Source organism: Amblyraja radiata, chromosome 37, assembly GCF_010909765.2.
Source record: "Amblyraja radiata isolate CabotCenter1 chromosome 37, sAmbRad1.1.pri, whole genome shotgun sequence".
In the NCBI taxonomy this organism is placed as follows: domain Eukaryota; kingdom Metazoa; phylum Chordata; class Chondrichthyes; order Rajiformes; family Rajidae; genus Amblyraja; species Amblyraja radiata.
This window is the reverse complement of record NC_045992.1, coordinates 141,108-166,219: the sequence shown is the minus strand read 5'-3', so window position 1 is coordinate 166,219 and position 25,112 is coordinate 141,108. Positions and strand designations below refer to the sequence as shown.

Sequence of the window (25,112 nt, the reverse complement as noted above, 5' to 3'; positions counted from 1 at the left end):
AAACAAGGAAATAAAAGCCAAAAAACAAAATATCACTAACTGGCATAAAATTAAAAGGAATAGTTTTACTGAAGTTCATTTGCAGAAAAGTATTAACTGTTTAAATTGAGACATTTTCTATGCCAGTCTGAAGAAGAGTCCCAGGAGATGCTGCCTGACACAGAGTTACTTCAGCACTTCATGCCCTTTTATGTAAACCAGTATCTGCAGTTCCTTGTGTCTACATAATTAATCAATTAATGCCAAGACTAGATCTAATCTATTTTCCACATGCCTGCTATCACCCTCACTCCTCCCAGTCAAGGAAAGAGTTGGGTGAAGATAGTGACAAAGGCTAGCGATGAAATTGAGACAAAAATGTTAGATACAGATGGAAGGGGAGGAATGAAATGTAAAGCTGGGGGGAGGGTATGGGAGGGACAGGAGGAAGGGGGATAAAAGGGAAATTGGGGACTAGGTGCCGAATCAACTAACTCTGCTCCTATCACTTAAGTGCCCGCTTGAGATCTTTCTTGCTTTCCTGATCTCATCTTTCTAAATGTTACATAGGATGCCTTTTTCTATTTTGACCAAGTTTACAACCACCTTGGATATCCATGGTCATAGAGGACGAGAATACCCAAGGTCACCAAAGGTGCACATTCTATAAGCGAGTTTGGTATTCCGACTGCGCATGTCAAGGTCATAGGTCATTCGCGATAAACATTCTCGGCAGCTCAGCTGCTGCGTGTATACAGATCTGCGTTTCATCCGCAGTCAGGATCGAACCCGGGTCTCGAGCGCTGCAAGCGCTGTTGAATTGCTACTGGACTAAACCCGTCCTCTCCCCAGTGTCCCATCCCTGTCCCATGCTTACATCCCAGCGCATACCGTCCGTCCAGGGCTGTCCGTTAACCCAGCGGGACAGGCAGAGTTGAGCTGAACTTAGCGCTTCTTCTCCATGCTGGCTGTAACACAAGGTGCGAGAAGTCCTGGGTGGGTGACACAGTGGCGTAGCGGTAGAGCTACTGCCGTAAAGCTCCGGAGAACCGGATTCAATCCTGACTAAGCGTGCGTGTCTGTATGGAGTTTGTACGTTCTCCCTGTGACGTGCGTGGGATTTCTCCAAGATCTTTTTTGTTATGTTAACCCAATGTTAACCCAATCATTTCTCCGTGGTTTCCTCCCACACTCCAAAGAGGTTTGTAGGTTCATTGGTTTGGTATAAATGTTTGAAAAAATTGTCCCTAGTATGTGTAGATTAGTGTTAATGTGCGGGGATTGCTGGTCCATATGGACTTGGTGTACCGAAGGGCCTGTTTCTGCATTGCATCTCTAAACTAAACAAGGTGTTCTAATATCAACTCCATATTCATCAGCATCAAGTTCGTACTTCTACGTGACACAATTTTGATAAAACAAAAGGCTTGTGGATTTAACATATTGTAAAAACTTACTTGTCCAGAAAGTCCTTGTCAACCACTGCACATATGTCAAGAAGGGGGTTTCCCATCCCAAAAAGGATATTTTGTCTGAAAATAAAGCATAAAACCATTAGTTCACAGAAACATAGAAAATAGGTGTAGGAGGAGGCCCTTCGGCCCTTCGAGCCAGCACCGCCATTCATTGTGATCATGGCTGATCGTCCCCTATCAATAACCCGTGCCTGCCTTCTCCCCATATCCCTTGACTCCATTAGCCCCTAGAGCTTTATCTAACTCTCTCTTAAATCCATCCAGTGACTTGGCCTCCACTGCCCTCTGTGGCAGGGAATTCCATAAAATCACAACTCTATGGGTGAAAAGGTTTTTTCTCACCTCAGTCTTAAATGACCTCCCCTTTATTTTAAAACTGTGGCCCCTGGTTCTGGACTCGCCCAACATTGGAAACATTTTTCCTGCATCTAACTTGTCCAGTCCTTTTATAATTTTATATGTTTCCATAAGAACCCCCTCATCCTTCTAAACTCCAGTGAATACAAGCCTAGTCTTTTCAATCTTTATTCATGACAGTCCTGCCATCCCAGGGATCAATCTCGTGAACCTACGCTGCGCTGCCGCAATCACAAGGATGTCCTTCCTCAAATTAGGAGACCAAAACTGTACACAATACCTCAGATGTGGTCTCACCAGAGCCCTATACAACTGCAGAACCTCTTTACTCCTATACTGAAATCCTCTTGTTATGAAGGCCAACATTCCATTAGCTTTCCTAACTTCACTGCCTGCTGTACCTGTAAGCCAACTTTCAGTGACCGGTGTACAAGGACGCCCAGGTCCCCCTTACCTAACCTAACCCCATTGAGATAATAATCTGCCCCCTTGTTTTTGCCGCCAAAGTGGATAACCTCACATTTATCTATACTATACTGCATCTGCAACGCATCTGCCCACTCACTCAACCTGTCCAGGTCACCCTGCAACCTCCTAACATCCTCTTCACAGTTCACACTGCCACCCAGCTTTGTGTCATCCGCAAACTTGCTAGTGTTGCTCCTAATTCCCTCTTCCAAATCATTAATATATATGGTAAACAGTTGTTCACGGTCGGACGACACAACAACTTGAATGAGGAAATGACAAGGGGGGTTGATGAAGGTAGGGCTGTGTTGCATTCAATTATTTTAGTAAGGCTTTTGATCAGCTCCCTCATCATAGACTTATCCAGGAGATTAAGATGTAAGGGATTCACGATGACTTAGTTGTATGAATTCGGAACTGGCTTAGTCATAGAAGACCGAGAGTTGTCGTGGAAGGTAGATATTCTGGCTGGAGTGTGACCAGTGGAGTTCCACAGGGATCTGTGCTGGGAATGTAGATGGGTTGGAGAGCAAGTTAGATAACTACATCAAAATTGGAGGAGTTGCAGCCCGTGAGGAAGGTTGTCAAAAGATATAGATCAGCTGCAGAAATGGGTAGAGAAATGGCAGATGGAGTTTAACCTGACCAAATGTGAGGGGTTACACTTTGCGAGTGTACAGTTAATGGCAAGATCTTTAACAGAATTGATGTGCAGAGTGATCTTGAAGTCCAAGCTAATTAAATGAAATTCATGAAAGGTGGCAACACAGTAGATAAGGTGATAAGACATATGGTATCCTGGTCTTCATTGCCAGGGCCATTGGGTACAAGAGTCAGGAAGTAATGATGCGGCTCAATAGGACGTTGGCTAAGCCGCATTTGGAATATTGCGTGCAGTTCTGATCGCCCCTTTTCCTGATTCCTTTCATTACAGGAAAGATGCGGAAGCTTTGGAAAGGGCGCAGAGGAGGTTTAGCAGAATACTACCTGAATTAGTGGGTTTCAGCTACAGGGAGAGGCTGGATAGACGTGGATTGTTTTCTCTGGAATGTCAGAGGTTGAGGGGATACGATAGAAGTATGTAAAGTTATGAGAGGTACAGATAGACAATAGGTGCAGGAGTAGGCCATTCGGTCCTTCGAGCCAGCACCGCCATTCAATGTGATAGGTAGGGTAGATAGTCAGAACCATTTTCTCCCAGGATGGAAATGTCTAACACTAAAGGGCAAAGCTATAAGGTGAGAGGGGGAAAGTTTAATCGAGATGCGCAGGCAAATTTTTTTTACAAATAGGGTGGTAGGGTCCTGGAACACATCCAGTGGTGGTGTGGAGGCAGATATGAACGTGGCGTATTAGAGGCTTTTGGATAAGCACATAGAAATGCGGGGAATAGAGGGATGTGGATCATGTGCAGGCAGATGAGATCAGTTCAACTGGGCATTATGTTTAGCACAAAAATTGTAGGTCGAAGCCCATGCTCCTGTGCTGTACTGTTCTATGTTCTGTGAATGCTTGCAAGCGTTTCAGATTGGAAGGATCATCATGCATTTGAGTTCATATTTTAATTTTATGTCAAATTACAAAAATGTTTACTTCAAAAGCATTTTGTTAGCTACGTGGAACTAATTGACTACACAGCACCTGGCTCCACGTATCATCCACATTCACCAAGTGAAAAGAGCATAGCACAGTGCATTGTTCTTAGCATTTTAGGCAGGGCAGTAATTGCTGGGAGTGGTCTCTGCTCACAATATTTGTTCAGCAATTACAAAATGGAGTTTGTGTTCTCTGGTGTAATACGTCACATCATTAATGTGAACTTTACATAACCTGACTGCATCCTTCACTTCAACTCCCCCTCCCATTCCCAATCCGACCTCTCTGTCCTGGGTCTCCTCCATTGCCAGAGTGAGCAACACCGGAAATTGGAGGAACAGCACCTCATATTCCGCCTGGGTTGCTTGCGTCCGGTTGGCATGAACATTGAATTCTCCCAATTTTGCTAGCCCTTGCTGTCTCCTCCCCTTCCTTAACCCTCGAGCTGTCTCCTCCCATCCCCCCGCCCTCGGGCTCCTCCTCCTCCCTTTTTCCTTCCTTCTCCCCCCCCACCCACCATCAGTCTGAAGAAGGGTTTCGGTCCGAAACGTCACCTATTTCTTTCGCTCCATAGATGCTGCTGCACCCGCTGAGTTTCTCCAGCATTTTTGTGTACCTTGCATCCTATCTATGGTGTGTAGATGAAAACAACGGCATTCCCAAAACCAAATTACTCCATCCATGCTCCTCTTTTGCAAAGTACCAGGGACTAGCTCCTACAAGTTATATTTTTAATGCAATTTCAGTATATTACATTGTTTTGAAATTATTGTAAATATTAATAAATCTGCAACCATTATCACATCTTTTAACCAGATTGGTTGGTAAGAATCCATCTCACTTGGCTCATAAGTATAAATACTAAAAAGAGTAACTTGAATGCACACAAAATGTAACACAAATAAAACTTGACATATGCAGGCCCCAGGAATAAAAACAACTTTCAGTTTAAATACACACTCAAACAGAGATCGTTTTATGGGCTATACGGTTCTTGAGAATTGTCTTGAACAACACACTACAGATTCTTTACAACATCCTTGCAAAGATCTTTCGCCGATTATTAATGCAACCTTGAGTACCAAAGAAAAATGAACCAATGAGCTCAACTAAAGAAAATAACTCTTTGTTTTTCTTTTAAGATATTTAAAATCCAAAACAACAGCCTCCAGTGAATCCTAAACCACAAGTAAGCTGTTATAGTTTGCATATTGCTAAGAAAATACTGGTGGGAGTTACTGGCATAGACACATGATGGAAAGAATTAATTTGGCAAGCAAATTGAAAACATTTTACCTCAAAATGTGTTCCAAATCCCAGCAATGATGGATGGATTGCACAACCCCAATCCAAAAACAAACCAAAAGTTCCATCATGAGATATGTGTCACAATTTAGTTAACCAACTAATTTCTCAACCATGGAGCTTCTCAAAAACAGTAACACTATCAGAACAACGTACAAATTATTCAAAACCGTTTAAAAATAATATTTAGAAAGAGCTTCCATAGATGCTGCTTTTATTGCCTTAGCATGCCTGCTAGTATCGTCTTTGGCAAAACCTACAATTGACATAAACACACATATGTAAACTGGTGTTGCAGTGTTAATCATCAAGAAAGCATTTTCAATAATTCTGTTGTCTGGAGAATGAATAAGTTTACTGGCCAAGTATATTCATATACAAGGAATTTGCCTTGGTGCTCCGCCCACAAGTGACAACATGTCATAGTGACAGTTAGGAATGACACATAAAACATTAAACATTAATGATAAATCATTATCGATTAAACATGTGAATTAAATAAAATACCAGAGCAAAAGGAGGCTACAGGATTTTGGTTATTGAGTAGAGCTGCTACTCGTGGAAACAAGCTGTTTTTATATCTGGCTGTGGCAGCTTTGACAGTCCGGAGTCGCCTCCCAGAGGGAAGAGTTTGTGGCCAGGGTGAGAGGGCCAGAGATTACCTTACCCGCACGCTTCTTGGCCCTTACAGTGCACAGTTCGTCAATGGAGGGAAGGTTGCAGCCAATAACCTTCTCAGATGATCGGACATAGAAACATAGAAATTAGATGCAGGAGTAGGCCATTCGGCCCTTCGAGCCTGCACCGCCATTCAATATGATCATGGCTGATCATCCAACTCAGTATCCCGTACCTGCCTTCTCTCCATACCCTCTGATCCCCTTAGCCACAAGGGCCACATCTAACTCCCTCTTAAATATAGCCAATGAACTGGCCTCGACTACCCTCTGTGGCAGAGAGTTCCAGAGATTCACCACTCTCTGTGTGAAAAAAGTTCTTCTCATCTCGGTTTTAAAGGATTTCCCCCTTATCCTTAAGCTGTGACCCCTTGTCCTGGACTTCCCCAACATCGGGAGCAATCTTCCTGCATCTAGCCTGTCCAACCCCTTAAGAATTTTGTAAGTTTCTATAAGATCCCCTCTCAATCTCCTAAATTCTAGAGAGTATAAACCAAGTCTATCCAGTCTTTCTTCATAAGACAGTCCTGGCATCCCAGGAATCAGTCTGGTGAACCTTCTCTGCACTCCCTCTATGGCAATAATGTCCTACCTCAGATTTGGAGACCAAAACTGTACGCAATACTCCAGGTGTGGTCTCACCAAGACCCTGTACAACTGCAGTAGAACCTCCCTGCTCCTATACTCAAATCCTTTTGCTATGAAAGCTAACATACCATTCGCTTTCTTCACTGCCTGCTGCACCTGCATGCCTACTTTCAATGACTGGTGTACCATGACACCCAGGTCTCGCTGCATCTCCCCTTTTCCTAGTCGGCCACCATTTAGATAATAGTCTGCTTTCCTGTTTTTGCCACCAAAATGGATGACCTCACATTTATCCACATTATACTGCATCTGCCAAACATTTGCCCACTCACCCAGCCTATCCAAGTCACCTTGCAGTCTCCTAGCATCCTCCTCACAGCTAACACTGCCCCCCAGCTTAGTGTCATCCGCAAACTTGGAGATATTGCCTTCAATTCCCTCATCCAGATCATTAATATATATTGTAAATAGCTGGGGTCCCAGCACTGAGCCTTGCGGTACCCCACTAGTCACTGCCTGCCATTGTGAAAAGGACCCGTTTACTCCTACTCTTTGCTTCCTGTTTGCCAGCCAATTCTCTATCCACATCAATACTGAACCCCCAATGCCGTGTGCTTTAAGTCTGTAAACCACACAGCATTGTCGTGCTAGGTGGCTGAGCCAAATCAGACCATGCTGGAGAAGGGGAGGGCAGACTCTATGATGGACGTATAGAATTGGACCATCATTGCCTGTGGCAGATTGTGTTTCCTCAGCTGCTGCAGGAAGTACATCTCTGTTGTGCCTTTTTGACTGTGGAGTCGATGGTGACCTCCCATTTAAGGTCCTTGGAGATTCAGTATTTACTTTAATGTCATTTGAACTGAGTACTTACATACACAGATGAAACGAAAAAATTGTTTCTCAATCAGTTCCCATCAGTGCGGTTAATAAAAACAGAATAAATACATATAGCTTTAAAAATTAAAATATCTAAAATAGGCCTAAAAACTGCAATAAAAACAGACATTCAGACCGAACAGTGGCTTGGCTTTGACAGGTGCCTAGCTGTCAAAGTATGGGCGAGGTTAGATGTGTTGGTGTATGATATATGGGGAGGGGACACAGTCCGTTAACCAGTCTTATTGCCTGTGGGAAGAAGCTGTGGAGCATCCTGCTGGTTTTGCAGCCGATGCTCCTGTACCTCTTCCCAGATGGCAGAATGGAGAAGATGTGGTGTGATGGGCGGTAGGGGTCCTTGATAATGGAGATGGTTCTGCTGATGCTCCGCTTCTTATAGATCTCCAACAGGAAAGGGAGTGGGGCACCAATGATCCTGCTGGCGGTCTTCACTATCCTGTTAAGTTGGTTTTGTTCATAAGCCTTGCAGCTCCCAAACCAGGAAGTGATGCCGTGGGTCAATATACTCTCGATGGTGCCCCTGTAGAAGGTCCTTAGATGAACAGTAGGGAGATCTGCTTTCCTTAGTCTCCGGAGAGGGTGGAGCCGCTGCTGAGCTCTTTTGATGACTGCTGTGGTGTTGGTCGTAGAGGTCAGGTCATCCGACAGGTGAAGTCCCAAGAACTTCACACTGCTGACCCTCTCCACAGCAGCTCCATCAATATGCAGCGGAGTATGATTTTGTTTTCCAACCCTCCTGAAATCGATCATCATTTCCTTAGTCTTTTCCACATTGAGGGTGAGATTGTGAGATGTGCACCACTCCGTAAGCAGCTCCACCTCCATCCTGTATGCCGACTCATTGTTGTCGCCGATGAGACCCACCACTGTTGTGTCATCAGCAAACTGTTTCCCAGGAACTTAAAAGACTCCACTGATGTGACTGTGGTGTTGTTGATGGTGAGTGGGGTGGGGAGAGCTCTCCTAAAGTCTACAATCAATTCCACTGTCTTAAGAGCATTGAGCTCCAGGTTGTTGCACAAAGTCTTTCTAACTCGGAGATCTATGGAATTACACAGTGATGAAAAACTTTAACTTTTTCCGCAGTTTACTTAATTTAGTTCAGTAATGCATATCTGATGAAAACTTTTTGAAACAATGAACCTTAAAGGGCACATTAATTAGAGGTATATTTCGTTCATGAACCACCTCATTTCTGGGATTGGAGACACAGGAAACTGCAGATGCTGAAGTCTTGAGCAAAAACAAAGTGCTGGAGGAACTCAGTGAGTCTGGCAAAATCTGTGGAGAAATGGACAGATGGTGCTTTAGGTCAGGACTCCTTCAGACTGATGGATAGGGACGGGAGAAAGCTGGAAAGGAGTGGTGCAGGTAGAGCAAAGCCTGACAAGTTATACGTTGACCCGCTGACGTCCTCCATCACTTTTTGCTCAGGATTCCAGCATTTTCAGACTCTTGTATCTCCAATAAATATCGTTAAAGTATGCCCATTTTTAAGATACTCTCTTCTCTCCAACAGGAGTTCTTCTACCATTAACCCCCTAATGCCCTACCGATTCCTGCTGCTTTCCTACTCTTTTACCATGTTTTGACCCACACCTAAATGATGGGAATGAAAACTGTATTCCACGTTAGGTTTCTGCTGAGATAAAAAGAGGAATAATTGTCTCGACCCAATGTCCACTATCGCTTTCCCCACACAGATGGTGCCTGACACACTGAGTTCCACTACCAGCTCGCCCTTTACTTTAGATTCCAGCATCTGCCGTCTTGTGTTGTGTTCACTTTGATTGAAGCTTTTAGTCATTGTGCGCCAAGATGTGATTCAGGATATTGGTGATTTAAACCCAATCACCCTATATTTTGATTTGATCAGGTTTAAATTCACTTAACAATATTCTAAATCATACCAAGACCCACTCGGCTAGCACCTCTACTTATGGACCTACATCAACTTGCCACGGTTTCATATGCCAGTTGCTTCCACAAATGTGACGTGGTGCTTGTTCAGCACTTGGCAGCTGTCCAATATGCCAACTGAAATCAGGAGCTGTCTGTGTCAGGATCGCAAACCATGCCTCTGCCCTATTAGTCTGCTCTACAAAGCTCCTTGGTGTAATCTTTGAGTTTACTGTTGTAAAAAATTACAATGAATTTGCAATCCCCCAACTTTCTCTGGAGTGGGACCATCAGCTCCTTCTAAAAGAGTAGATATGAATGAGAACATAACATGCAGCCACAGCTCTCTCAATCATTACCTCTGAAATGGTCAAGGAACGGCCATTTAAAACTGAAGTACGTATTTCTTTTCAGAGCATGGAAAATCTCTGGATTCTGTGCCGTGGAGAATTGTAAAGGCTACATCACCAGTGTAGGTAGATAAACCAGACGTAGGTAGACCAGAGGACATGGGTTTAAGGTGAAGGGGAAAAGATTTAATCTGATCGCCCCTTTTCCTGATTCCTTTCATTACAGGAAAGATGCGGAAGCTTTGGAAAGGGCGCAGAGGAGGTTTAGCAGAATACTACCTGAATTAGTGGGTTTCAGCTACAGGGAGAGGCTGGATAGACGTGGATTGTTTTCTCTGGAATGTCAGAGGTTGAGGGGATACGATAGAAGTATGTAAAGTTATGAGAGGTACAGATAGACAATAGGTGCAGGAGTAGGCCATTCGGTCCTTCGAGCCAGCACCGCCATTCAATGTGATAGGTAGGGTAGATAGTCAGAACCATTTTCTCCCAGGATGGAAATGTCTAACACTAAAGGGCAAAGCTATAAGGTGAGAGGGGGAAAGTTTAATCGAGATGCGCAGGCAAATTTTTTTTACAAATAGGGTGGTAGGGTCCTGGAACACATCCAGTGGTGGTGTGGAGGCAGATATGAACGTGGCGTATTAGAGGCTTTTGGATAAGCACATAGAAATGCGGGGAATAGAGGGATGTGGATCATGTGCAGGCAGATGAGATCAGTTCAACTGGGCATTATGTTTAGCACAAAAATTGTAGGTCGAAGCCCATGCTCCTGTGCTGTACTGTTCTATGTTCTGTGAATGCTTGCAAGCATTTCAGATTGGAAGGATCATCATGCATTTGAGTTCATATTTTAATTTTATGTCAAATTACAAAAATGTTTACTTCAAAAGCATTTTGTTAGCTACGTGGAACTAATTGACTACACAGCACCTGGCTCCACGTATCATCCACATTCACCAAGTGAAAAGAGCATAGCACAGTGCATTGTTCTTAGCATTTTAGGCAGGGCAGTAATTGCTGGGAGTGGTCTCTGCTCACAATATTTGTTCAGCAATTACAAAATGGAGTTTGTGTTCTCTGGTGTAATACGTCACATCATTAATGTGAACTTTACATAACCTGACTGCATCCTTCACTTCAACTCCCCCTCCCATTCCCAATCCGACCTCTCTGTCCTGGGTCTCCTCCATTGCCAGAGTGAGCAACACCGGAAATTGGAGGAACAGCACCTCATATTCCGCCTGGGTTGCTTGCGTCCGGTTGGCATGAACATTGAATTCTCCCAATTTTGCTAGCCCTTGCTGTCTCCTCCCCTTCCTTAACCCTCGAGCTGTCTCCTCCCATCCCCCCGCCCTCGGGCTCCTCCTCCTCCCTTTTTCCTTCCTTCTCCCCCCCCACCCACCATCAGTCTGAAGAAGGGTTTCGGTCCGAAACGTCACCTATTTCTTTCGCTCCATAGATGCTGCTGCACCCGCTGAGTTTCTCCAGCATTTTTGTGTACCTTGCATCCTATCTATGGTGTGTAGATGAAAACAACGGCATTCCCAAAACCAAATTACTCCATCCATGCTCCTCTTTTGCAAAGTACCAGGGACTAGCTCCTACAAGTTATATTTTTAATGCAATTTCAGTATATTACATTGTTTTGAAATTATTGTAAATATTAATAAATCTGCAACCATTATCACATCTTTTAACCAGATTGGTTGGTAAGAATCCATCTCACTTGGCTCATAAGTATAAATACTAAAAAGAGTAACTTGAATGCACACAAAATGTAACACAAATAAAACTTGACATATGCAGGCCCCAGGAATAAAAACAACTTTCAGTTTAAATACACACTCAAACAGAGATCGTTTTATGGGCTATACGGTTCTTGAGAATTGTCTTGAACAACACACTACAGATTCTTTACAACATCCTTGCAAAGATCTTTCGCCGATTATTAATGCAACCTTGAGTACCAAAGAAAAATGAACCAATGAGCTCAACTAAAGAAAATAACTCTTTGTTTTTCTTTTAAGATATTTAAAATCCAAAACAACAGCCTCCAGTGAATCCTAAACCACAAGTAAGCTGTTATAGTTTGCATATTGCTAAGAAAATACTGGTGGGACATAGACCAAATGCGGGCAGGTGGAACTATAGCTGGGACGTGGACAAGTTGGGCTGAAGGGTCTGCTTCCCCGCTATATCACTATGACTATAAATTGGTGAAAGAACGAGGAAATTAGAGTTCTGGAGAATTGGTACAGAAGAGACCAGACTTGCGCAGTTCAGCCGTGATTACATTGGGCAAGCCTGTTTCCACTACGATTTTACGGCAGTTGAGGCCAATGCGGGAGCACGGTTGGGGCAGGAGATGCCTGTGGACCGACCTGTGGGTAGTTTGTGAGCTGATGTGATATTTCCGTCGCTTTAGACTACCAAAACAAATTCCAGCTCCAAAAACATGGAAATTACAACTTTATGAAATAAAAGCTTATTTTGTTTTCCTCCGATTTAAAATTGTACAAGATGTAATGTGATAGTGGACAACAATCACCACCTAGATCTCATTCAACCACAAAAGTAGAATTTTAAATTCCAAAATCAACACAAAATCAAACGTGCGCCTGGTATGAGTTGGGGAAGTAAACAAGCAATTGGAAAGTAATTTAATTTCTCCAGGCTCACCACATTTCCAAAAACATACACTATGTGATTCTTTCACCAGATCCTTTAGTGAGAGACTCGTCAAAGCTTGGGTGATCTTAACTAACATGAGAGAATATTCGTGACTCACGAGCGATGAGGAATGATTCACCGGCTAGAGAAACTTGCAGGAAACACACAACACTGTAAATCAAGGGAAAGGTGCATTCTTCTCAGCATGGATGTCGCTTAAAGTTATGAATCTGAAGAGCGCGCAATGAATACACAGTCCTCTTTTTTTTTAATGTGTGGGTGGCACATGTAAAATCAGTACTGACTTCCATCATGAACTGTTACGGTCAGTGCGAAAAAGGAACACTTCAACATGTATTTTAAGACCTATATCGTGAAAATACGTAACACGAAACTGCACACAGAAGGTAAAAATATATGCCACAAAAATATTCTCCCCTTGTCACCCACGCTCTCACTCACGAACCGCTTTTACAGCGTCTGACAGTGGATTGCAATGATAAGACAAAAAGGCCATAAAAATACAACAAAATAAATGCTACAACGAGTAAATTACATATCGAGTCTGCCGCAACCTAGCACTTACCTCAGACAGGTCATCCTAGCCGGGATTAGTGTATGCGGCTGGTTGAATGAACAAATAGGATAGAGCACTCACTGCCCGCCCAGGATCCACGCTTGTGTCTCCCAAACTGGTATCAATGTAACCTGGAAGCGGAACCCCCGCCCTCCCCGCTGCCCATTCATCCGCAGCTTCCATTCACAACATGGCTGTGAGCGCTGGGCGCCGCGACTGACGGCTCCGCCGCCAATCACTGCGCTCACTCATACTTCAGCGCTCGCCTCAGCGCTTTTGCTGTGTTCGCAGTTTTATTTTTTTTAAACAAGCCACTGTAAGCATGATTGAATTAAGTCTGAAGAAGGGTTTCGACCCGAAACGTTGCCTATTTCCTTAGCTCCATAGATGCTGCCTCACCCACTGAGTTTCTCCAGCATTTTTGTCTACCTTCGATTTTCCAGCAACTGCAGTTCCTTCTTAAACATTGTTTTGACTGATTTAAAAATATCACGTTTAGCTATACCAGAGTACGCAACCGTGCACCTTCTCGGATGACTGACTGGATGATAAATCTTTCATAACTTTCACGGAAGTAGGCTCGGATACCTCCGATAATAATACGGAAAACCACAAGCACACATGAACCAACCGAAACGCAGATCAGCACGCCCCAGAATTGATACAATAAAGGCTCGTTTTCTCAAGAACATTCCATATGGCGACAGTAATTATTACAATCACGTGTATTTATCCACTGATAAAAGACGAAAACAGATCCTCCAAAAGTATGCCAAATTCCTCCTCGCCTTCCCCAAACCAATTTGCAAGGTGCGTAGAGAATTGGCGTGAAAACTAGAGGCGTTTAACTGAAGCATGTTTCTTGTTTAATTATTGTTTCGTTTTTAGGTTACCTGAAGGAATCGTGTTACTGATTGCAGACTAAAAGATAACACTTCACTTCGCATTGATACAAAGGAGAGTTTAAGTGCTTATTAAAACATGCAAGGCAGTAAATGAGGAAACTGTCAAACGGCAAATTATGACTAATGAGGCCACATTTCTCTCACAGTATTTTCAAATCATATTGCTACGCTATTGATATTGTTATTTCTGAAATGATTGCAATATTTCATTTGAGAGAACACAAATTCTAAATATTATCCAAGTTTGAGAAAACAATTAATATCATATATCACCATGGTAGACACAAAATGCTGGAGTAACTCAGCGGGTGAGGCAGCATCTCTGGAGAGAAGGAATGGGCGACGTTTCAAATCAAATCAAATCAAATCAACCTTTATTGTCATCTTGCAAGCAACAGTTGTACAGTGCAAAATGAAAAGACGTTTCCCAGGGAATAGCGGAGTATCGCACATGAAATTTAAAACGTTTCACACATAATAACACTAAAAACAATCCAGTCCCTGATGGAACAGTATAAATAAATAGTTAAAAGCAGGTAAAACACAACGTTAAAATACAATAAACCAATCATAAAAATGTCCGGGGCAGCTGATTTGAGTGGCCAGTGCCAGTTATTAAAGTGGCCAGTGCCAGTTATTAAAGTGTCCGTGCCAGCCGCAGAATCAAGTGACTGTGAGTACAGAGTGACTGTTTAGCAGCCTCACAGCCTGTGGTAGGAAGCTGTTTAGCAGTCTTGTAGTCCGAGCTTTGATGCTTCGATATCTCTTGCCTGATGGCAGGAGATCCAGGTGTATGTGGAGGGGGTGCAGTGTGTCCTTAGCAATTCTCTGAGCTTTTTTCAGACAGCGGCTCTGGAACAGTTCTTGTACCGAGGGTAGGGAGACGCCAATGATCCTCTCTGCTCCCCTCATTACCCTCTGCAGAGCCTTCCTGTCCGAGCAGTTGCAGGTGGAGTACCACGTATTTATTTTCGGGTCGAGACCCTTCTTCAGATATCACAATGTGCAAGTTACATTTATAAGATGCGTTTTCTGCTGTTCGGAACATTTGTAGATAGTGTGTTAAGATAGAATGATGTGAAATATTTACTCCGGTGGACGGCAAAATGAGGCTGTAACACGTGGTAATATTCATTGCGTGACGGCTCTAGGAGTTTAGAAGGATGAGAGCGGAATCTCATTTAAACCTACCGAATAGTGAAAGGCTCAGATAGAGTGGATGTGGAGAGATATTTCCACTAGTTGGAGAGTCTAGGGTCGGAGGGCGCAGCCTCCGAATAAAAGGGACATACCTTTAGAAAGGAAATGAGGAGGAATTTCTCCAGCCAGAAGGTGGTGAACCTGTGGAATTCATTGCCACAGACGAGTCATTGGGAATTTTTAAAGGGAAGATTGATAAGTTTTTGATTAGTAAGGGTGTCAACGGTTATGGGGAGAAGGGAGAGAATGGGGTTGAGAGAGAAAAATAGATCAGCCATGATTGAATGATAGATGATTCCTCTAGTGGGAGAATCTAGGACTGCAGATCATAGCCTCAGAATTAAAGGACGTTCCTTTAGGACTTAATGAATGAATTAATAAGTTTATTGGCCAAGTATATTCACATACAAGGAATTTGCCTTGGCGCTCCGCCTGCAAGTGACAACATGACATACAGTGACAGTTAAGAATGACACATAACACATTAAACATTATCTGTGTAACAGAGTATCGCACTAAGGGTGGTGGGTAGATAAAATAAACTGCCAGAGGATATAGTTGAGGCAGGAAGAATAACAACATTTAAAAGACATTTGGATAGATACATGGATAGAAAAGGTTTAGAGGGATATTAGCCAAATGGGGACATATGGTTCTAGCTTGTATGGGGCATCTTGCTCGGCATGGTCGTTGAGCTAAAGGGCCTGTTACGTGCCGTATAACTCGATATTTTGCTATTAAACTCTGATATTAAACTCTATTAAACTGCAAAAGACTATATTATTATTTGTTGAACTGCAAAAGACTATATTTATATTTACTGAACTGCAAAAGGCTATTATTAATTATTTGCACTATATTTGTCATTTATTGAACTTTTTTTCCCCCGTTATACACAATGTTTACATATTTACATATTCTGTTGTGCTGCAGCAAGTAAGAATTTCATTGTCGTGACAACAAAACACTCTTGACTCTTGCAATATTCAAATAGGGCACCTAGGCTGCAGGAGCCGGACTAACATTCTATTTGTTTTGGAGAAGTATTGGCATTCAATGCAAAAAGTAAGCTCAGTTCCATATTATTTCAAAAATAGAATATGTTTACAAAAATTAATAATCGTATTCGGAAAAACAACCCGATCAAATATCTCTATAAATTATGCTATCATCTACAAGCATCTCAGCAATTATTTTACATGAAGCTGATAAGCCTTCAAATTAATTTTTTGCTAAAAGTATTCATTCCAGTGTTTAATTTTATTAATGCAATCAGTGTGGGGCACAATCTTTATCCAGTGTCCATGTTAAAAATGCTTTGTAGTGTGTAGCATTTGTAGTTGTGTAGCAGGGCTCTCACTTAACTTTTTTTCCCTATTGCCAGCTGGGCAACCTCGGCAGCTTTTTAGGTTGCCAAATGACAGTTTAGGTGGTCATTTAAGACTGCTTGCATGACGCGTGCGATAATGTGCTTGGACGAAGTGCGTAGTTACCAGTCGGAAATATGGTCAATGAAGCATTCACATATTAATTCTGCTTCAAATAAAGTCGCAAACTAAACATATTCACCAATCAAGACATGATTATATACCACAATGACATGCAGCAAAATTATAATACAGTATCTCAACTCTTTTTACACGTTGCAATTAATGCAATTTCTATTATCTCCACTTCCAAACAAAAATCTGGTTTGATTATTCAGCGTATGATCAACCTCGGTGAGATCAAGTGCAGGCTTGGCGATCGCTTCTCACCACACCTCCACTCAGTTCGCAATAACCAACCTGATCTCCCGGTGGCTCAGCACTTCAACTCCCCCTCCCATTCCGAATCTGACCTTTCTGTCCTGGGCCTCCTCCATGGCCAGAGTGAGGCCCACCGCAAATTGGAGGAACAGCATCTCATATTTTGCTTGGGTAATTTACACCCCAGCGGTATGAACATTGGCTTCTCCAATTTCAGGTAGTCCTTGCTTTCTTCCTCCATCCCCTCCCATTCCCAGCTCTCCCACAGCCTACTGTCTCCGCCTCTTCCTTTATTTTTCCCGCCCCCCCCACCCCTCCCGACATCAGTCTGAAGAAGGGTCTCGACCCGAAACATCGCCTATTCCTTCGCTCCATAGATACTGCCTCACCCACTGATTTTCTTCAGCTTTGTCTACCAACGGGATCCCACCATTGGCCACACCTTCCCATCTCCTTCCCTGTCGGCTTTCTGCAGAGACCGCTCCCTCTGTAACTCCCTGGTCAATTCGTCCCTTCCCACTGGTGGACTTGCTGCCTCACACGCCAGAGATCTGAGTTTGATCTGTGCCATATACAAGTGCAATGGGTAATACAAAGGGTAAATTACCCAAGTACTGGATATAGTGCCACAGCACTATACAGAGAATTACACAGTACAATTACAGAGAAGCTGCAGATAAAAAAATGTACACGGTCTGCAATGAGGTAGACGGTGAGATTGAGACTACACACTTAGCTTATGAGGACAGTAATCTGCTCACAAAGGAGATGAAGCTATTTGGTTTGTTGACAAATAGTTGAACTTGTACAGGTGTACGGTAGATGACTGCAGCATTGCAGCCTGGTTTGGCAACTCACCAACCAGAAACAAAGGAGACCACAGAGAGTGATACACATTGCCCGTGCCCATCACATGTACTGACCTCCCCACCTTTGAAAGGATCTAAAGCAGGGCTCTCGCTTAACTTTTTTTCCCTGTTGCCAGCCGGGCAACCTTGACAGCTTTTTAGGTTGCCAAATGAGAGTTTAGGTGGTCGTTTAAGACGGTTTGCATGAAGCGTGTGATAATGTGCTCGGACGAAGTGCGTAGTTACCAGTTGGAATTATGCTCAATGAAGCATTCACATATTATGTTCAAGAAGGAACTGCAGATGCTGGAAAATCGAAGGTAGACAAAAGTGCTGGAGAAACTCAGCAGGTGCAGCAGCATCTATGGAGCGAAGGAAATAGGCAATGTTTCAGGCCGAAACCCATCAGTCTGAAGAAGGGTTTCGGCCCGAAACGTTGCCCATTTCCTCGCTCCATAGATGCTGCCACAATGCATTTCGTTGTCTCTGTACTGTACACTGACAATGACAATTAAAATTGAATCTGAATCCGCTGAGTTTCTCCAGCACTTTTGTCTACATTCACATATTATTTCTGCTTCAAATAAAGTCACAAACTAAACATATTCACCAATCAAGACATTATATATACTGCAATGACATGCAGCAAAATTATAATACAATATCTCAACTCTTTTTACACATTGCAATTGATGCAAGTATGTTTTCTGTGAAGGACCGAAAATTACCATGACATAGCCATAGCATGGGTCGTTATTGCTATTGTCACAGAAACACTCTGGCTTCCCACATAATTTATCCATAACAAAATATACAGGTTGCAAGGAAATTTCTAAAGGCATTTTATGATAATAGCTGTTAAAACCGACTATACCCATCTGACAGGTTAAACATTACACTAACTGACAAGAGATGGCCAAAGGACATAACTGCAGCAAATGTTCTTTTGGTAATATGTTTAAAGGTGTCAAAACAAATAATAACATTTGGAATTAAAACACATTTGATTGCATTCCGTTATCAAACATAGTCAATGTTCGCTCTGAAGACCATGAAGCACAATAGGGTCAGGGGGTGTGTGAATCAGTGCGGGGTGGATAGGTGGCGGTGGGGGGGTTTGAGAAGGCAATCGGTGCGGAATGGATGGATTGAGGCAGGTGAATTAGTACGTGTTGGTTGGAGTATGTAAAATTGTGAGGGGAGATGTCAGTGGTGTTGAATGGGCGGTCAGTATGGAAGGATGGGGGGGGATCAGCACAGGATGGATAGGGGTAGACAAAAATGCTGGAGAAATTCAGCGGGTGAGGCAGCATCTATGGAGCTAAGGGAATATGCAACATTTCGGGTCGAGACCCTTCTTCAAATTGTTCCCCCCCATTCTTCTTGAATGGGGGGGGATCAGTACGGGATGGATTGGGGGGTGGGTCAGCACAGGTTGAATGGGGGGGGGGGTCAGGACAGTGTGGATCGGACGGTCTGTGCAGGATGAATGATCACTACAGGATGAATGAGGGGATCAGTACGGGATGAATGAGGGGATCAGTACATGATGCATGAGGGGATCAGTACAGGATGAATGGGGGGTCAGTAAAAGATGATTGGGGGATCAGTACGGGATGAATGAGGGGATCAGTACAGGATAAATGGGGGATCAGTAAAAGATGAACGGGGGATCAGTAAAAGATGAACGGGGATCAGTAAAAGATGAACAGGGATCAGTAAAAGATGAATGGGGGGAGATCACTACAGGATGGATGGGGGGGGGATTGGTGCAGGGTAAATGGAGGGTTGGTCAGTACGGGATGAATGGGTGGATCAGTGCAGTATGAATAGGGGGAGAAGTGCAGGATGGATGGGAAGGGGGTTCAGTGCAGGATGAATTGGGGGACCAGTGTAGGATGGATGGGGGGGGGGGGGGGGCAGGTGAATAAATGCGAGGTGGGTAGGGTGATGAATAGATTGGGGGGGGGGGGGGGGGGTAGAGGGGGAGGGGAGCACAGGGAATGTCAGTGAGGACTGAATAGAGGAGGAGGGAATGGGTATCAGTGCAGGATGGAGAGGAGGGGCCCCAGAATAAGAGGGGTGGAGGGGGCGTACAAGAGAGAGAGAGAGAGAGAGAGAGAGGGTGGGTGGAAGGTGCAAAGGAGGTGGGGAGGAAGGAAGGTCAGCGCTCCTCGAACAACATCGCCCCGCTGCCTTCGCCGTCCCTGTCCAACGCCAAAGTGCCGCTGCCTCCATGCCACCCCTCCTCCGCCAGCCGACAGGAGGGTGCGGGGCCGAGCGGTGCAGCTCAAAGATTCTATAGCTATAGGATCTGTCGTGCAGCTGCTGCAGACGGCGGAAGGAGGCCTCCGCCTCCCCCTCCCTCTCTCCCTCCTCCCGGACTCGGCGTGCGGGAGGGGTTGTGAAAGCGCCGTTGGCGGATTTACAAGCAGTGGCTGTTATCAGGGCGACAACCCCTCCCGCACGCCGAGGCCGGGAGGAGGGAGGTTCCTTCCGCCTGGCGGGGTGCGGGAGGAGGAGGCGGTGGAGCCGCTGTCGTGGCCGCTGCCGCCGCTGATTGAGGCCCGCCATTCGCTCCGATCCTTCGCCACCACGCACCTAATATCTTTGCCCTGCAATCAAAGATACTACACGAATACAGCTGCCGCCGCCGACACGAAACGTCACATTCCTATTCTCCAGAGATGCTACCTGACCCGCGGAGTTACTCCAGTTTTTTGTGTCTATCGGTATAAATCAGTATTTTATTGCCAAGCCGGGCAAAATGAGTCGGCATTTAGGTTGCCAGGCTGCACTTTGAGTGGTCAATGGCACCTGGGCAACCGCTAATTTTGAGCCCTGTAAAGGAGGTGCCACCTCAAAAAAGACAGCCAGTGTCACCGATGACCCACACCACCCTGGCTATGCTTTCACCTCGCACCTTCCACTAGGAATAAGACCCATCGGCCTGAAAACTGTGATCATCAAATTCAAGAACAGCTCCTTGCTGGCAACCATTAGGCTTTTAAATACTACACAACACTAACCTCAGCAACTATAGACTTCTATGGACTGTGCCATAGTCTTCTGAGGAATTGGAGCCATTGGTGTGCTTTCTTGGTTGTAGTTTCAATGTGGTTGGTCCAGGACAGATTGTCGGTGATATTTACAGCAAGGAACTTCAAGCTCTTGATCGTCTCCACTTCAGCACCACTGATGCTGTCTGGGTCATGCATACCACATCATATCCCAAAGTCAATAACTAGCTCCTTTGTCTTGCTGACATTGAGGGAGGTGTGGGTACCTTGACATCATATGCTCTCTATCATTTTTACTGTCTCATCGTTTGACATTCGGCCCACTACAGTGCTGTCATCTGCAAACATGTAAATATGTAAATGGGGTTAGAGCAGAATACGGCCATATAGTTGTGTGTGTAGAGTGGGTACAGTAAGAGAGTATAAGAATGTAGCAAGTGGCTGAGGACCTATTTGCAGGGGACGTGTGTTATTATCATAGAGATTTTTGTCGCCTATCTTTACTGATTGTGATCTATGGGTCAGAAATCAAGGATTCAGGATGATGGTGGGTAGGGGGGTGGGTTCACGGGTGGTGGTGGTGAATGTACTCCTAGCTCGAGGAGTTTGAAGATGGCTCTGGTTGGGATTATTGAATTTGAATACAGAGTTACATTCAATAAATAGGAGTCATACCTCAAAAGCAAAGCGTCTTTTATTGTCATATGTCCCAAAGCTGAATGAAAATTTTAATTGTAGCAGCACAACAGATATGTAAAAATAGTACTCTGTAAAATCATAATAAATGAAAAAAGTCCTATAAAAATAAACAAACAATAATAATGTAAAGACAAAAATAATGCCCCCAAGTCTATGTAGTTCAGAGCTCATTTGGAGGTTGTAGTGTTTAGTAGCCTGATGGTTGTAGGGAAGAAGCTGCTCCTGAAGCTGGACATTAGTTTTCAGCTCCTATACATTTTTCCCGATGGCAGGAGTGAAATGAGTGTGTGGCCAGGGTCGTCATATCAACGTGTCTCAGTGCAACCCAACTGAACATGCACCCTGCTATTGGGTTATCAATTCATCATTTACAGGTAGATCACTGTAGGTGAGTAACATTCATCCAGTACAACTGAATTTTTTATTTGATTTCCACTCATGTTTAATCACACTTGTTTTTCATTTTGATAATTTATCACGTTAGTATAATCTTTAGTTATTAAAACTTGAATACAATTGAAAGGTATGAATGCTTAGTTATGGATGGAATGTTATAGAACAGAATGAGTTGTAGCAATAGTGTCTGACAATCCCTAGGAGATCACACCTGGAGTATTGTGTGCAGTTTTGGTCCCCCAATTTGAGGAAGGACATTCTTGCTATTGAGGGAGTGCAGCGTAGGTTTACAAGGTTAATTCCCGGGACGGCGGGACTGTCATATGCTGAGAGACTGGTGCAGCTGGGCTTGTACACTCTGGAGTTTAGAAGGATGAGAGGGAATCTCATTGAAACATATAAGGTTGTTAAAGGTTTTGACATACTAGAGGCAGGAAACATGTTCCTGATGTTGGGGGAGTCCAGAACCAGGAGCCACAGTTTAAGAATAAGGAGTAAGCCATTTAGAACGGAGACGAGGAAACACTTTTTCTCACAGAGAGTGGTGAGTCTGTGGAATTCTCTGCCTCAGAGGGCGATGGAGGCAGGTTCTCCAGATGCTTTCAAGAGAGAGCTAGATAGGGTCTTAAAAATAGCGGAGTATGGGGATATGGGGAGAAGGCAGGAACGGGTGACTGATTGGGGATGATCAGCCATGATCACATTGAATGGCGGTGCTGGCTCGAAGGGCCGAATGGCCTACTCCTGCACCTATTGTCTATTGTCTAATCCATAACAATTTATAATTGTGTAAGGAATTCAATATATCTTTCATATTGAAGTTCTGTTTTCTAGACTGATCTTTCATCAGTGTTTACAAAATGATTTAACAAATTAAATAAATTTATGGCACAATGCCTAAATACCCACTGAACCTGGAACTATAGGATCAGAGTTGGTTAAAATATTAGAACTAAAATAATGTAGTCCAGAAAGCTGAAGGTACTGGAAATCTGAAATAACAATAACTACAGCAGATTAATGACATTTCTGTTGCTGACCTTTCCTATAACTAACAAATTGAATGAATGTAATGGGTGAAGATGAAGATAATCCAAATGAGACAAAGAGCGAACAATGGGCCATTATGGGCTCCACCCTTCCTCAGTTATCTGTTGCTCGCCCTGCTTTGTTCTGCCCTTTTCCTATCTCCAGTTCCCTCCCCTCTACATTCAGTCTGAAGAAGTCCCGACCCAAATTGTCACTCAAACAGCATCATTTTTTCCCCCAAAGATGTGGCCGAACCCACTGAGTTACTCAGCACTTGGTGTCGATCTTTAGTATATACCAGTATCTGTAGTTCCTTACTACACAGATCTTCTCTAGTAGTCAAGAAGGAACTGCAGATGCTGGAAAATCGAGGGTAGACAAAAGTGCTGGAGAAACTCAGCAGGTGAGGCAGCATCTATGGAGCGAAGGAAATAGGCAACGTTTCGGGCCGAAACCCTTCTTCAGACTGATGTGGCGGGGGGGGGGGGGGGGGAAGAAGAAAGGAAGAGGAGGAGCCAGAGGGCTAAGGGAGAGCTGAGAAGGGGAGGAGATGCACCATAAATGCTGCCTCACCCGCTGAGTTTTTCCAGCACTTTTGTCTACCCTCGATTTTCCAGCATCTGCAGTTCCTTCTTTAGCACCACCGGAAATTGGAGCAGCACCTCATATTCCGCTTGGGTAGTCTGCACCCCAGCGGCTTGAACATTGACCTCCAATTTCCGGTAGCCCTTGCTGTCTCCTCCCCTTCTCAGCTCTCCCATTCTTCTTCCCCCCCCCCCCCCCCCCCCCCCCCCACCACCACCCCCACATAAACCTATGTCCTCTGGTCCTTGATTCACATACTCTGGGCAAGAGACTCTGCACATATATCCAATCTATTCCTCTCATGATTGTATACACCTTTATAAGATCACCCCTCATCTTCCTGTGCTCCAAGTAATAGAGTCCCAGCCTACACAACCTCTCCCTATAACTCAGACCCTCTAGTTCTGACAACATCCTCAATGCAGCCTCACCCCCATTTTATACAACTGCAACACGACTTCCCAACTTCTATACTCAATACTCCGACTGATGAATGCCAATGTGCTAAACGCCTTTTTAACCACTGTCTACCTGCGACTCCACCTTCAAGGAGCCATGCATCTGCACTCCTAGATCACTGTTCTACAACACTCCCCAGAGTCCCACCATTCACTGTGTAGGACCTGCCCGTGTAGACGTCCCAAAATGCAACACCTCACATTTTCTCTATTTTAAATTGCATCAACCATTCCTTAGCCCATCTGGCCAATCGATCAAGATCCTGCTGCAATTTTTCACAACCATGTTCATGATCTGCAAAACCACCCACTTTTGTATCATCTGCAAACTTGCCCTTTATGTTCTGATTCAAATTATTAATATAATATTAATACATTAATATAACTGTAATACTAACAGTAATGAGTTCAGCACATAACCATGAGGCACACCACTAGTCACATCCTTGGGGACTCATTGAAGGTCTTATGCGAACCACTCACCAAATCTCATTTGGTCTGAGGAACAACCTGAAACCTCAAATTTATATTTGGAGACACCTTATTAACAATTCCACTACTTGTTGCTTGACTCCATACATTTTAAATGTAATAATGGACATGCCATTTTAACACAGAACCAGCAGTGAAGAGTGCAGCCCAGGAACAACCCTTCTGTGCCAAACATGATGCAAAATTAAACTAAACTCTTCTGCTTGTATGTGGCCCATACTGCTCCACTCCTGCACATTCATGTGCCTATCTCACTTCAAAATTATGTCCTCTAGTATTTCACCTAAGATAAGAGGGTTCCAGCTGTGTGCCCTACCCTATCACGCATACTTTTATAAACTTCTATCAGGACTCCCCGCTCCAGAGGAAACAATCCATGTTAGTCCAACCTGTCCTTATGTTCTCTAACCCAAGTAGCATCCTGGTGAACCTCTTCCCCAAACATTTTACGCACAATAGGGCGACCAGTGCAACCAAAGATTCATAAAAGTAGAATGCGAATTCTTGATTTTACTACTCCTCGTTCCACCGATGTATACTGCAGTTTAGCGTGTATTGTATACAGTCTGAGTATAATTATCCTGAATATATGTTATGCCTCAACGAACAAAAGAATATCTTCCTACACGCCTTTTAAACTATCTCATTGGTGTTACTCCAGCCCACCGCGATCCACGTGTGAATGTTGAATCAATAACCACCAGAGTAGGCTGCACATGTAGTCGGGCTGCGCTGACACGTTGCTGCCATGGGCCTGGGACTAGGGAGGGCAGGCCCGGGGGAGGGAGCGGGACTGGGGGAGGGAGCGGGACTAGGCCCCGGAGAGGAGGGAGCGGGCCTAGGCCGGGGGGAGCGGGCCTAGGCCGGGGGGAGGGAGCGGGACTAGGC

The 25,112-nt window shown here is 44.1% G+C and overlaps 1 protein-coding gene across 4 annotated transcripts in view; it reads right to left on the bottom strand.

The window, feature by feature from the left end:
* The window catches only part of adk (adenosine kinase), an 82,870-nt gene that overhangs the window by 57,381 nt on the left and 377 nt on the right, over window positions 1-25,112 (bottom strand). For 2 of the 4 annotated variants that reach the window (XM_033012652.1, XM_033012653.1), the window contains exons 1-2: window positions 12,854-13,006; window positions 1,437-1,511 (exon numbers count right to left, since the gene is read on the bottom strand). In XM_033012652.1, the coding sequence (XP_032868543.1) occupies window positions 1,437-1,511; window positions 12,854-12,867 (89 nt within the window). In that variant the 5' untranslated portion in view covers window positions 12,868-13,006. Of the gene's footprint in view, window positions 1-1,436; window positions 1,512-12,853; window positions 13,007-25,112 lie in introns of those variants that run through there. The other 2 variants (XM_033012650.1, XM_033012651.1) reach the window with 1 other exon arrangement.